The sequence below is a fragment of the Rhodamnia argentea genome, chromosome 4 (assembly GCF_020921035.1).
Source record: "Rhodamnia argentea isolate NSW1041297 chromosome 4, ASM2092103v1, whole genome shotgun sequence".
Lineage (NCBI taxonomy): Eukaryota > Viridiplantae > Streptophyta > Magnoliopsida > Myrtales > Myrtaceae > Rhodamnia > Rhodamnia argentea.
In genome coordinates this window covers 31,310,288-31,321,952 of record NC_063153.1, presented here as the reverse complement: position 1 = coordinate 31,321,952, position 11,665 = coordinate 31,310,288, and the positions used below count along the sequence as shown (strand labels likewise).

At 37.5% G+C, this 11,665-nt stretch overlaps 1 protein-coding gene and 1 long non-coding RNA gene across 5 annotated transcripts; one reads left to right on the top strand and one right to left on the bottom strand.

Moving 5' to 3' along the window:
- Positions 1–4,429: 4,429 nt before the first annotated feature.
- Positions 4,430–8,551, bottom strand: LOC125314919 (protein FAR1-RELATED SEQUENCE 12-like). 4 transcript variants are annotated; one of them, XR_007198264.1, is made up of 5 exons: positions 7,862–8,551; positions 6,306–6,362; positions 5,684–6,219; positions 5,467–5,614; positions 4,430–4,537 (listed from the first exon to the last, which is right to left on the bottom strand). XR_007198264.1 is itself a non-coding variant. In XM_048278325.1 (2 exons), exons 1-2 carry the CDS (start codon positions 6,597–6,599, stop codon positions 5,926–5,928), a joined length of 588 nt encoding a protein of 195 aa, XP_048134282.1. In that variant the 5' UTR covers positions 6,600–6,784; the 3' UTR covers positions 5,654–5,925. The 4 variants fall into 4 exon arrangements, 1 of the variants encoding a protein (XP_048134282.1); XR_007198265.1 differs by lacking the exon at positions 6,306–6,362; XR_007198263.1 differs by lacking the exon at positions 7,862–8,551 and having other exon boundaries at positions 6,306–6,475.
- Positions 6,753–8,499, top strand: LOC125314920. The gene is made up of 2 exons (XR_007198266.1): positions 6,753–6,855; positions 7,235–8,499. It is a non-coding gene; the product is annotated as an uncharacterized LOC125314920 (long non-coding RNA).
- Positions 8,552–11,665: the final 3,114 nt, after the last annotated feature.

The following is an 11,665-nucleotide window of genomic DNA, read 5'->3' as shown; positions in this document are numbered from 1 at the left end:
AATTCAATCGATTGAACCAGTTTGTCGGGTTCGGATTTGATAACACGAGTCAAGGTAATTACAAGGTTGACGGTAGAAGCAACCATTTTCTTTCTTGGACTAGGCATGTTTAAAGTTGCTTAGATCCCCGATTAAATCGAGGAACAAATTACGCCGATGGGGCCAAAAGATGGCAAGGATTCGTATTGGCCGTCGATGACCACAATGTGAAATTCAATTTTTCTTATTTCGCGAAAAATAAAAGATTTAGTATACAAAATTCTAAAATGATCGCTCTTCATTTATAAAAGTAAATAAACGAAAAATATTTTCATTGCCCACGAGATTATATTAAAACATATATAGTTATAGATAATGAAAATACTATTTTATTGGCTAATTATTTTGATCGACATAAACTATTATTTTAAATATATATTTTTTAAAATTAATTTTTTTAAAAATACAAATGGAGCCTTTGTTTGAAAAATAACGAAACAGATTTGGATCCCCCGCCATAGAGGGTTAATGTCGGGGGTAACATAGAACGAAATCCGGCCGTCCATTTGAATCCGAAGGCCGAGATTTGTCCAAGTCATTTGAAGGAGGGGAGCTCAAATTTTGGGGGGGAATCCGGATTTCCTATAAAAAAAAATACAATTTTCTCTCTCTATAATAATCGAATGAAATTTCCTTTCTCTCAAATGTCGTCCTTCCTCCTCCTTTCGCTTCGTCTCTGGTGACGGTCCCCTTCGATGCTAGCCTCCGCGGAACCGCTGTCGACCTTCCCGACACCGACCCCGGGGTCCAAACGCATGTCGGTGGCTTCGAGCTCGAGCGGATATCCGTCTCTCTCCTCCTCAACGATTTCTCGTGCCGCAGCAAGGGGAGCAACTCAGCAAGCTACAGCGGACAAGGCAAGTTGTTCTCTCTAACGCATCTACTAATTTTTCCAATGTATGTCGGGTACGTGTGTGAGACACTTCGGATTTCCTGGTGGGGTTCTTCGATTGAGGCGATTCGTAGTCCGATTGTTTTATTTGGCGAGTGAATCAATGTTGGCAAAAGATTGGGGCTTACGAATCCGTGAAGCTTAGAGTTCTTATAGTTGACTTGCAATTAAAATAATGGAGCGACCGGCTTTGCTTTTCTTTGGTTGGTTTTGGCGTCTCATTTTTTGCCCGGAGCCTATGGTAATGCTGAAGGGAGGAGCGTAGATTCTCCTTTCTTGTCTTGGATTTGTATAGTAGTAGACATCGGGTTGTGTTTTTCCCGAATTGGGTGGTCTTGTAAGAACTTTCATTTTGGGAACCAATTAGTTTATATCTTGATGTTCCAATAAAAATAGTGAGTGCTGTTGAACAATATCCCGACTCAAGATTGGGCTGAAACAACCGCTTGGTTTGCTTTCAATTATCACTCACGAAGTCTCATCATTTTTGCTCCAGCGTGGACTATGAATAATAGGCACCTTTATTCTAAGTTAACAGTATCTCCCTCTTTTTCCACTACTTATGCTTCGACAAGTTGATGGCAACTTTACAGTTAGACCTAGACTTACCCAAAAGATGATGCGAGGTTTGATTTGTTGACTGGTTAGACAGGTTCTTACTAGGACAATTGCCCGTCTCACATTCTTCATGGATGTTGGATATTTGAGGTTTATGTGCTATTGGGCCGATGTACCATTTGAGTTTTTCCAACAGCCTTCATATAATCGGTGGTGTTTATTATCTTCTTGAGCTATGGTTCTTTGCATGAATCAATTAGACAAAATGTGCTCATGTCCTTGGTTACCGATGACGTTGCCTTGCATTAAAAATTCTGAACGAGTAAACAAACCGCCAGCCCTGTTTGGGGCATGAAGATCTTACCCATATGTTGTATTGAACTTGGTTGAGTGAGGACTTCCCGGAGCTAGATAGCTTACTCGTGAACATGATTGGACTACATACTCTGATTTATGAAAAATTCTGAACTTGTTTACGAAAATAGTGGACACTAGTTAGATGACATGTTGACTCAACCTTAGTGGAGGAGGGCCTCATCCATATATATTCTCTCTATTGCGCTTTGATACTTTTAGGAATGCGGATGCTCTAATTTAGAAGTTCAAAGCTTGGTTGATTGCCAATCATTAGAAAATTTGCTGCTTCATCTATTGGTTGTCGCATTTTTTTGGTTCTGTAACTTTTCATATGCTTCAAGGAACTTGCTACTCTCACTTGATTTTGTTCAGTGGATAATTTTTTAGGTTTCTCATCAAGGTGGTTACTTTGATCTTCACAAGAATTCTTTGTAAATTGAATGCTAATGCCCCTTGGTGTTGTATGTTACTTCTCTATGCTATTTTAGGTTTGTTGAAATGCCGAAGGAATACTATGTTGGTTTCAATAGCCGTAATATCGGCATATACGACAATTGGCCTCAAACTGAAGTTCAAGTAAGTGGTTTTAGTAATGGTAATTACAAAGGATATAACAATTGGGAAGCCGCAAAACAGGCGTATTTGAAATTTTTCAATATGAAGGAGTTGCCAACGATAATTCATTTGCCTACACGATTTCGTCCCAATAATGAACATATGAAGCAAGTATGTTAGTTCCTTACTCTTGTAATAAGACACTTTAATTTTTCAATGGTTTAGAGATGTAACAATTATATGGTTTCTTCTTATGTCTAATCGGGACGATGATTGTCCCGATGGTTGTAGCCGTATAATTAGAGATTTGGAAATGGAGTTGGAACAAACCCGATTTGAGCTGGAACAAACCCTAAGGGAGCTGGAACATAGCCAATGTTCGCATCGATTGACTATATAAGAATTGGAACATACCCAAGGTTCGTTTCGATTGACCGTATGGGAGCTACGGAATGCGAGGGAGGTGAATGACAACTTCCGAGATATGATTAGTGGCTTCGGGAATGCTAACATCGATTATAAATGCTTCTTGCATTATTATTTTGTGGAAGATCTAGCTTGAACTTATAGGATGTGAAAAAGATCTTAGTATATGCATTTATGCCTTTGTAATCACTCAAAAGTACATGCTACCTTGTTTCTGGAGATTTAGAGCTTCTTAATGAATGTTACTAAGTAAATGTGACTACCTTTTATATTTGGTCCTCTCTCTATTAAAGATTCTTTGCATACGACTTATATGCTCATACGTAAGGATGACTAGTAATGTCGCAGATAGGTTTTCATGTTTTTACTATTGAGAATTGTTTGTGTTTTTTTTGCGGGGCACGTAATGACTTAGTGTTTTTTTTCTTAATACAACCTACCCTTGTTGAAGTTTTTCCCTCTAAGTCGCAGACAGGTTTTCATGTTTTTGCTACTGAGAATTGTTTGCATACGCCTTATACGCTCTTAATGTGTGAGGAACACAATAACCTCCCGCTGTGAGAGATATTCGGACTAGTGAGTAATGACATATTGAAAGGAGGATGGGCATGATGAGTCTCATATTCCTTTCCTTTCCTCCACTCTGTCCCGGACATTACTTCGTCGCCCAACCAGCATTTCTTTCTTTGAAACATATATATGCAAATCTTCTTTCCTTATTGTTCAAAATGAATTTTACTTTTCTTTTTCATGTCCCCCTTTCGAATTTTTTTTCACTTTTCTTTTATGAAAAAAAAAAGTTTCCGATTCTACGCTAAAAAGGGCTTCGCATTAGAAACGTGCAAAACATGAATGAAAAACCGAGGTCAGGTACAAATTATATAAACGACGTGAGTTTGCACAAGGTGGATTACCTTTTTTTTTTATTTTGCTTTTTCATGTCCCCCTTTCGAATTTTTTTTTTTTTTACTTTTCTTTTATGAAAAAAAAAAAAGTTTCCTATTCTAGGCTAAAAAGGGCTTCGCATTAGAAAAGTGTGAAACATGAATGAAAAACCGAGGTTAGGTACAAATTATATAAACACCATGAGTTTGCACAAGGCGAGATTACTTTTTTTACTTTTCTCTTTCATGTCCCCCTTTCAAATTTTTTTTTTTTACTTTTCTTTTATGAAAAAAAAAGTTTCCGATTCTACGCTAAAAAGGGCTTCGTATTAGAAAAGTGTGAAAGGGGATGTAAAACAATTACATCGAACGAAGTCGGAACAAAAAGTCATCTTTAAATCCAAAACACAAGGAACATACGAGCAACAAAAGCAGAAGAGAAACAAAAAAGAAAAAGAATAAGGGATCAAATGGTAGCGAATGGAAAACAAAAAACGCAATCAGGTCCCCCATAAATAAAACATTGACTAACAATAAAACATCGAGTATTTTGTCAAGCATGAAACATTAGGAAGTAACAGTACACAACTTAAAACATTAGAAGAGTTGAAAAGCTTCGGATCAACAGGAGGGAAGGATGTGGTTGGGGGAAGACTACCACAGAATCAAGCTTCGGATCAACGTTTCCCATTTTGACATCCTCTCTACATCCATCAATCAAAGAGTTGAAAAGCTCAATCTGTGCTTCAACCAAAGTTGCAGCAAATGATCCACGAACCTCCGAAGCAATAAAATTTATTTGATTCGCATTTCCAAATTTCATAACCTACATAATCGGAGAAACAAGATGATGAACATACTTCCCACCTTCTACTAATCTGGAAAAGAAAATCACATTTTTGTAAAATGATTTTCGAAAGAGTATCTATTTTTTAAATAATTTTCCAGTAAGCACCAGATTGAGTGATATCAAGTAACAACAAACTTATTAATAGACTTGAGAAATGACTTGAAGTAAGAACAAAATTGAAGTAGCTTGACCTCCTTTTAAATGGGAAGCGTGTTTTATACATGCATCAAAAAATGTCCTCCAAAAGGAAGAGCATATTTCGTAAAACATGCAAATGTAGTTTACTCAAGACAAATAATGATGAACAAAGACGATGAAGAGAAAGAAGCCTTTGGCTTCTGTTAATTGAATAGTTCTGCAATCAGAGATACCCATTCTTACAAATTTCAGCAGCTTCCAACCACTAAACCTAAACAAGAAAAACTAGCATGTCCCTTATGATTCTTAAGAAAAAAATAACCCAGCTTGTAAAGGTGTATCTGCCTTCGAGAAATTCTCTTGGAGATTTACAAATAAAAGGTATAAGACATCCAAGAAAGGAATGTAATAGCACTAGCCCTCAAATCACTCGGCAACATAGAAAACATCGTTTTCAAGCATTAATAATTTATTTGCAAGCCAATGCCAAGAGTACCGCCAGAGCCATCTTTTCTAATAACATTGTTTCGTTTAAGTTGTGTATCGCTAGCGTAAATTACTGGTCAAAGTAATTAGAAATTGTATTGAGTAACAATAAAACATTACGCAGTGACAGCCAAGTTACTCTGAACCGATGAAGATTTTTTAGTTTCGTTTCCCTCAAAACTTTAGGAAGAAACCGCTCTAGCAGGGTATGATAATATGACATCATACATTCCTTAGAATCTATGAAGTAGATGAACTCTCTACAGGACAAACAACAATACCCGAAATCGTAGCATCTTTTTGAAATAGATGAACTTGAGGTGGAGTTGTATCTTCTAAGTTCGGGGGGACCTGGTGGAGCTACATAGCTAGGCTCATAAGCTTAAACATCCACAATGAAATGTCCCGAGTGTTAGTAAATATGAAAAACTCTGCCCCTCAGAAAGTGAAAACCATTAATCCAGACAACAATCCACAACTTCCACAAATAGACATAACAAATTAGAAATTAGCATGCATGATAAAATGAACATAATAAGATGAACATAACTTAGTGCAAATAGAATAGTGCATTACCCGTCAACAAGCGATGTTATCATGGAAGGCATATTGAAGTCTCGTGGTGCCTCAAACGTCTCGAGTAGATTACTACAAAAACCCGGAGAGTTATTGTAATTTCCAAGAACTTGAGGTGCCCAAGAAGCTTGCGAAGAAGCTTGAGGTGCATCTCCTTGCTTCTTTCATTTTCTTTTATTCTTCTCTAAACAGCTCTTATGTCGCTTTCCTCCTTTGCGTCCATCTTTCTTGTTGAGGCCCGTACATTTTGCAATGAGACTCGTATCTTCACTTAAGCCTGTCAAATTTCTCCGAAACTCACCTCCAAGTGGCATTTCATCGAGAGATTTGTTTATGGTCAAGATCATCTTCTTGATAAATTCATATCTCCGAATAGTTTGTGAGCCCTTAACCGCTATCTTCACAAACTCGGGACACACCTCTCTATATCTATCGGTAACATCCATGTCACCATTCCCCTAAACGAATATATAGAATTTATTAGAAGTTACTAATAAATTAGAATATTAAATTGAGTAAAAAAGAATATAACGATAATTTATACCCGAGCATCTAAACCATGCTTCTCGAGTATTCCATCTCTTGCCTCATGTGTCCATCTCTTCAAAATGTAAGCACTAGGAATTAACTTTATGTCCAAGTTATCAAGCACCTTCAACGCATGGCAACATAATATCCCAACGGTCTCAAAATGATTACAAGCACAATTTACCACTTCATTGCTTGGGTCGCCCATGACTTTATACTTTGGATCATTTGTACCAAATGAACCAACAACATATTCTCGCAAGATACCCATCTCATTAAGTTCCTTGATAACCAGGGATAAAGTTTTCATCCATTATGTCTGAAAATTTTCAAACATTGAAGGTTTATAGACCTTGCTTGCTTGCTGCAACATAGGTGATGCCCGACACAAAATCGTTGGCAATTTCTCTCTAGCATTAAACTCAGCCTGTAACTCTTTGTACCGCTTATCGTTCACAACTTTATCAAATCTCTTGAAAAATCCATTTAAATTTATATTACATGCAAGATAATTATTCAAATCTCCATTCAAACTTTCACTCAACCGTGTACTACGTATCCCCAAGGTCATTGTTTGGATCACTCGTGACCTTATACTTTGGATCATTTGTACCAAATGAACCAACAACATATTCCCACAAGATACCCATCTCATTACGTTCCTTGATAACCAGGGATAAAGTTTTCATCCATTATGTCTGAAAATTTTCAAACATTGAAGGTTTATAGACCTTGCTTGCTTGCTGCAACATAAGTGATGTCCGACACAAAATCATTGGCAATTTCTCTCTAGCATTAAACTCAGCCTATAACTCTTTGTATCGCTTATCGTTCACAACCTTATCAAATCTCTTGGAAAATCCATTTAGATTTATATTACATGCAAGATAATTCTTCAAATCTCCATTCAAACTCTCGCTCAATTGTGTACTATGTATCCCCAAGGTCACCGTAGATTTCATATAACATCTAGCCCACTTCTCTTTCAACCTATACAGATTTTGGAGCCAAGAATTATCAATAGCTTCATATGTTGAAAGTAATGAATCCCAAGCCTCTTCAAATTTTTTCACTTCTACATATTCATACACAAGCTTCTTTAAATCAGTCAAAAAATTAGATCCATTCCTCATTAAATGACCAACATTTTTCATAGGATTTTACATTAGATGCCATGTACACAATCCATGTCTTGTCTCGGGAATCACCTTTTCTAATGCCTTCGACATTGCTGCATTTTGATCAGTAAAAATTGTTGCAAGCCTTATATATTTGTGTGCCCCCAAGAATGTTTTGAAAAGCCATTTGAATGAATCTGCGATTTCATCATATAAAAGTGCAGCCCCAAAAATCACAAGCTCTCTATGGTGATTGAATCCAATAAATATACCGAGTGGCCTGTACTTTTTGTTGGTGGAAAATGTTGTGTCAAAGGTCACAACATCACCAAAAAGGGCATAATCAATAACCATTCTAGAATCTGCCCAAAATATGTTTGTTATTTGCTCATTACTATCAAGTGGAACAGCATAAAAGAAAGATGTGTCTAAGATCCGTCGTTTTTCGAAGTACTTCAATAAACATCCTGCGTCTCCAAACTCCATGTCTCTCCCATGTTTAGTGCGAAGATAGTTTTTCACATCAATCCTCGTGTAACCAACATTTTCTCTTCTCCCGGATCGTACACTAGACAAGTCATGCTACTTTCTCTGTGTGAGGCCCGCATTGTCGCCCAACACAATTTGCTGAGCTTGGATGTCGCTTATTTGCCTATGTGACCGTATCAAGTGAGTACACTCTGCAAAGTGGAGTGGATGGGAATGCATTGGCTCAAAATCATACACAAAATATTTACCGCTCTCTCGAACTAATTTGATTCCCATTCATGCATGGCAGTCCATCCTCGTTTCGGGCCTAGGCTTTTTTACTAATTCCATCCGTTTATCTTTTTGTCGATGTCCCTCTTTTGCACAACAAAAGCGTGTAGAAGTTATGGAACCATCCTTCTCTTTGTTAGTAACTCTCCTACGTACACCAAAACCAATTTTTAATGCATACGTCTTCCAAAACTCTCTTGCCTCATCTACATCATTAAATTCCATACCCATTTGTGGAGTCCAATCATTACAGCTGATAAAATCATACAAAAACATAGTGGACAAAGTGACGTCATTAGACGATAAACTTGAACAACAAACAATAAAACAAAAGAAAAACTAACATACTTTCATGAAGACATTACTTACCTCGTGCCATCATCATCCATTTGAGGGATAATTTGACTGCTAGTACTAAGTATGGTAGTTAGTGCTCCCTCCCTATCCATTTGAGAGGGAGTTTCTTAATGCCTCTTCTAAAGATCTAAGTGTCTAAAGGTAGTTTATCTTCAAACTAGGAAAAGCGTCACTTATCATTAGAAGTCAATTTATGAAAGCTGTTGGAATGCAAGAGAAAAGCACAAGAGACAAATTCCAAACCAATAAGCTGTTTGAGAAAAGCATCACTTCTCATTAAAAGCATCACTGCTATAGGTATACTGATCTAATCTCAAGAAAATGCCGTAATGCTTAGAAAGGGAAAAAAACTGTATTATTCATTATCATGCTAAACTTCCCTTTACAATTGTCATTTATATATATCAAAAGAAATGAAGGCCTACCCCTAAGCTACATTCTACCAAGACATTGTCCGAGGTAGGGAGTTATAATTTTTTACATTTTAACGAACAACTATTGAGAGCATTCTTAAAATGCTTCTCTCAAACAAACTAACATAAAACCAAAACAAAGAAAAAGATGAAATGTCTTCTTTTCACCAAAAGAAAATTTATTTTAAGAGGAGCAAATAAGTAAGAAATACTAATCACTAAACATTATATTACCCGCCCCAATTGCAGCCACCCCAACTTTTAATCCACCAATAGCAGAGACTACTACATCGGGAAAAAACAAGAAAACTATGAGGACATGGCCTACAATGATGATGTAGACCTACAATTCCAAGTAAATAACCCACATGTATACTGAACACAAAAAAATACATTGCCTTAAAGACATCCCAATGGAATGTCCGAGGATCAAATGAGAACCTAACATTGCCGGCATAACAACCCCATCAGCAATAACCACAAAAGTACCAGCAAGTACTAGAATAAGAAGCAGCTTTTTCAACGTGAGTGAATTTTCTAGCCTTTCTTTTATCCTTAAGGATCTCTCAAGTTCCGGGGATGACACTTTTTGTCTAAAGGATGATATTCGGGCATTAGATGGAAGCTAGTTTGGGAGAAGACTGACTTTGGCATGTCTACAAATCAATGAGTATAAGGCGAAGGTGCCACTTGTAGAAAGTTAGAGCAATTAGGAGAACTTCAAAGTCACCAACAAATTCAAACAAGAGAACAGTGGAAAAAAAGTAAAAAGAACAGATCACAACATGCAAAAGCAAAGAACAAGATTCACACACACACTAGGCACTCAATAGATTATATCAAACAACATCAACATTGTCTTTATCTAAACCAATAAGGTGTCTGAGAAAGGAGATCTGTTCCACAAACCATGTAATGGAATTATATATACCGAGATGCACTTCATGTGTCTTTGCGGGGCCTTGAAGTCTCAAAGTTGTTCCAATGACTAGATATAGAGTATGAAAGCCCTGGCTAAGACCAAGAAATGCTTTCTTTCGACCAATTTTAGTCCAAACAATTCATTTGATGTTTCCAAATTCCTTTTATAGCAAATTTTCCTCATCTAAGACAGGCTTCCATGTCCTTGAAATAGAAAAGGAAAGAGCCTACAAAAAAACTAGAAATTGGAGGGAGGCGTCGCTCCGGACCAATTTTGGACGGCACGCATTAACATCCGAGAAGCTTGAGAGACGAAAACAAAAGGTACTCAGCAATTCATAGGCATTGCTAATCTTGATGATTTCAATCTGGACACAACACGGATAATGAATATAGAATGTGGATGCGGCAAATGCAATCTTCCATTTCATTTGTGACAATATTACTTCACTTTTTCGCAAAAACCCCGATCATGGAAGCGCTCTTAAATTGATCGGCTATTAGGAAACATCATATGCACAACAATTTTTACTGTCCTTTATGGGCTGTCAAAATAAACTACTTCAATGGTAAACAAGCTGAAGAGGCAGATTGAAAAGGAAGGTTCTATTCTTAAGCACCGAACTCACGTAAAACTAACTCCAACGTCTTCTTTTCACATACCAAATGTTTTCTTACGGTCGACTCAAGTGTTTGATCATTCCGAACACAATATTGGTCTACTTAAGAGCGGCTCAAGGCAAGCTAATCAGTACATTTAGATGCAAAGCAAAGTTCCGTACTCACCAACATGAGTTAAACCGAAAAATCCTAAAAACTTCTCAAGAATGCTAAATCATAGAAACCAAATCCAAAGAAGAGAAGCGGAGATTGATCGAGCACCAACCCGTAATCGAGGAGATCCACACAGAGTCGTAATCGGTGGAGAGAGAGATGGATATAGGCTCGGGTTTCGAAGCCACCGACGCGCCTCTCGATTTGGTGTCGGGAAGGTTGACGGCGGTTCCGCAGATGCTGGCGTCGAAGAGGAGCATCACCGGAGCGAAAGGAGGAGGAGGAGGATGGAGGAAATTTGACAGAAAGAGGTGAAAGCGGACGTTTCGCGAGGGAGAGGGTCGATCCGTAAGATTTGAGGAGAGAGAAAAATATATTTTTTATTTAGAAAACGTTGGTTTCGCGCCCAAATTTTGAGTTCGCCTCCTTCAAATGATGTGGACGAATCTCGGCCTTTAGATTCAAATGGACGGCCGGATTTCGTTCTATGTTACCCCCGCCATTAACCCTCTATGGCAGGGGATTCGCATCCTCATAAAACGTAGCTCTCCCTCTCAACCAAGGAAAGAGCAACGGATCCTCGTCGTTGCTCGACGACACGCACATCCTCTATCCCTTCTCTTCTTCCTTTCATTTTCTCCTTTTATCCGATTTTTTTTATCATGCTCGTCAAAGCAAATGTTTAGGCACAAATTATTATTGATAATGAAAATATTTTTTGTTGACTAATTATTTCAAGCGTTGCATGTGATTATTTTAAAAATATATATTTTATAAATCATTCATTTTTCACAAAATAAACGGAACCCTAATTGTGCCAGTGAACTTCCTTTTCCCCCACGAATCTTAGTTAACCATTATGGAGTGGCTTTTGACCAGTTTGAAGAATAATGCCATCATAGATCATTGAAGTTCGGTCACAATATGCAACGTTGTTCTTGATATTTTGTTAATTCGATTAAGTTACTGGACTTTTTGATAATGCAATCGATGAACTTTCAATTGACTCAATTCGGTCTCTAAAATCAAGCTTT

Excerpts from the sequence above, each read along its gene's own strand:
- LOC125314919 (XM_048278325.1), bottom strand. The coding sequence starts at position 6,599 with ATGAAAACTTTATCCCTGGTTATCAAGGAACTTAATGAGATGGGTATC. Across the intron at positions 6,220-6,305 it reads AGCATGGTTTAGATGCTCGG|GGGAATGGTGACATGGATGT; the intron begins GTATAAATTATC and ends ATATTCGTTTAG.